The sequence below is a fragment of the Fulmarus glacialis genome, unplaced genomic scaffold (genome assembly GCF_000690835.1).
Source record: "Fulmarus glacialis isolate BGI_N327 unplaced genomic scaffold, ASM69083v1 scaffold29121, whole genome shotgun sequence".
In the NCBI taxonomy this organism is placed as follows: Eukaryota; Metazoa; Chordata; class Aves; order Procellariiformes; family Procellariidae; genus Fulmarus; species Fulmarus glacialis.
In genome coordinates, this window is record NW_009195110.1 from 35 (window position 1) to 650 (window position 616).

Sequence of the window (616 nt, forward strand, 5' to 3'; positions counted from 1 at the left end):
AAAACTGGCCAGGTGCCACATGTCTCCGTGCCACCACCTTTTACCTGCCACACAGCCCTGTGACAGGCTCACCACCGGTTTTGGGTGGGGAAGAGAAGGGGCTGGGTGGCATGGACCACCTATGCACCAGGCTCAGTGGGCACCGAAGCACCCATGGGTGCTGGCACCCCACTCGGGCACCCATGCCACCTCTCTGCCAGGATCCTGGGCATGTTCACGTCCCAGCAATGGAAACATCTCAGCAACGATTTCCTGAAGACCCAGCAGGAGAAGCGGCACAGTTGGTTCAAGACGAGCGGCACCATCAAGAAGTTTCGTGCTGGCCTCAGCATCTTCTCCCCCATCCCCAAGTAAGACCCTGACGGTGTCCCCAAGGGACCAACCCTCTGTCCCCTCACACTGGGTGGCTGGGGACCTGGCACCGTGCCTCAGTTTCCCCACTCACCCCTTGGACGCTGCTGCTCCCTCCCAGAGCCCAAGGAGGTGAAGGTTGCTCCCAAAAACCAGCCGAAGGGTGAATTCGGCGCCAGGTGACAGAGAAGTGGGGGATGGTGACAAACCGGAGAGCTCAGCAGGACTCTGTGTCCACAGGTCTCCCAGCTTCCCTGTCATCCAA

General features: G+C 60.2%; 1 protein-coding gene across 1 annotated transcript in view; it reads left to right on the forward strand.

Moving 5' to 3' along the window:
- Positions 1–200: 200 nt before the first annotated feature.
- The window catches only part of PARP6 (poly (ADP-ribose) polymerase family, member 6), a gene marked incomplete at both ends in the record, with an annotated part of 3,201 nt that continues 2,785 nt past the window's right edge, over positions 201–616 (forward strand). The window contains 2 exon segments of the mRNA XM_009588003.1: positions 201–350; positions 592–616. Coding sequence (XP_009586298.1) covers positions 201–350; positions 592–616 — 175 coding nt within the window.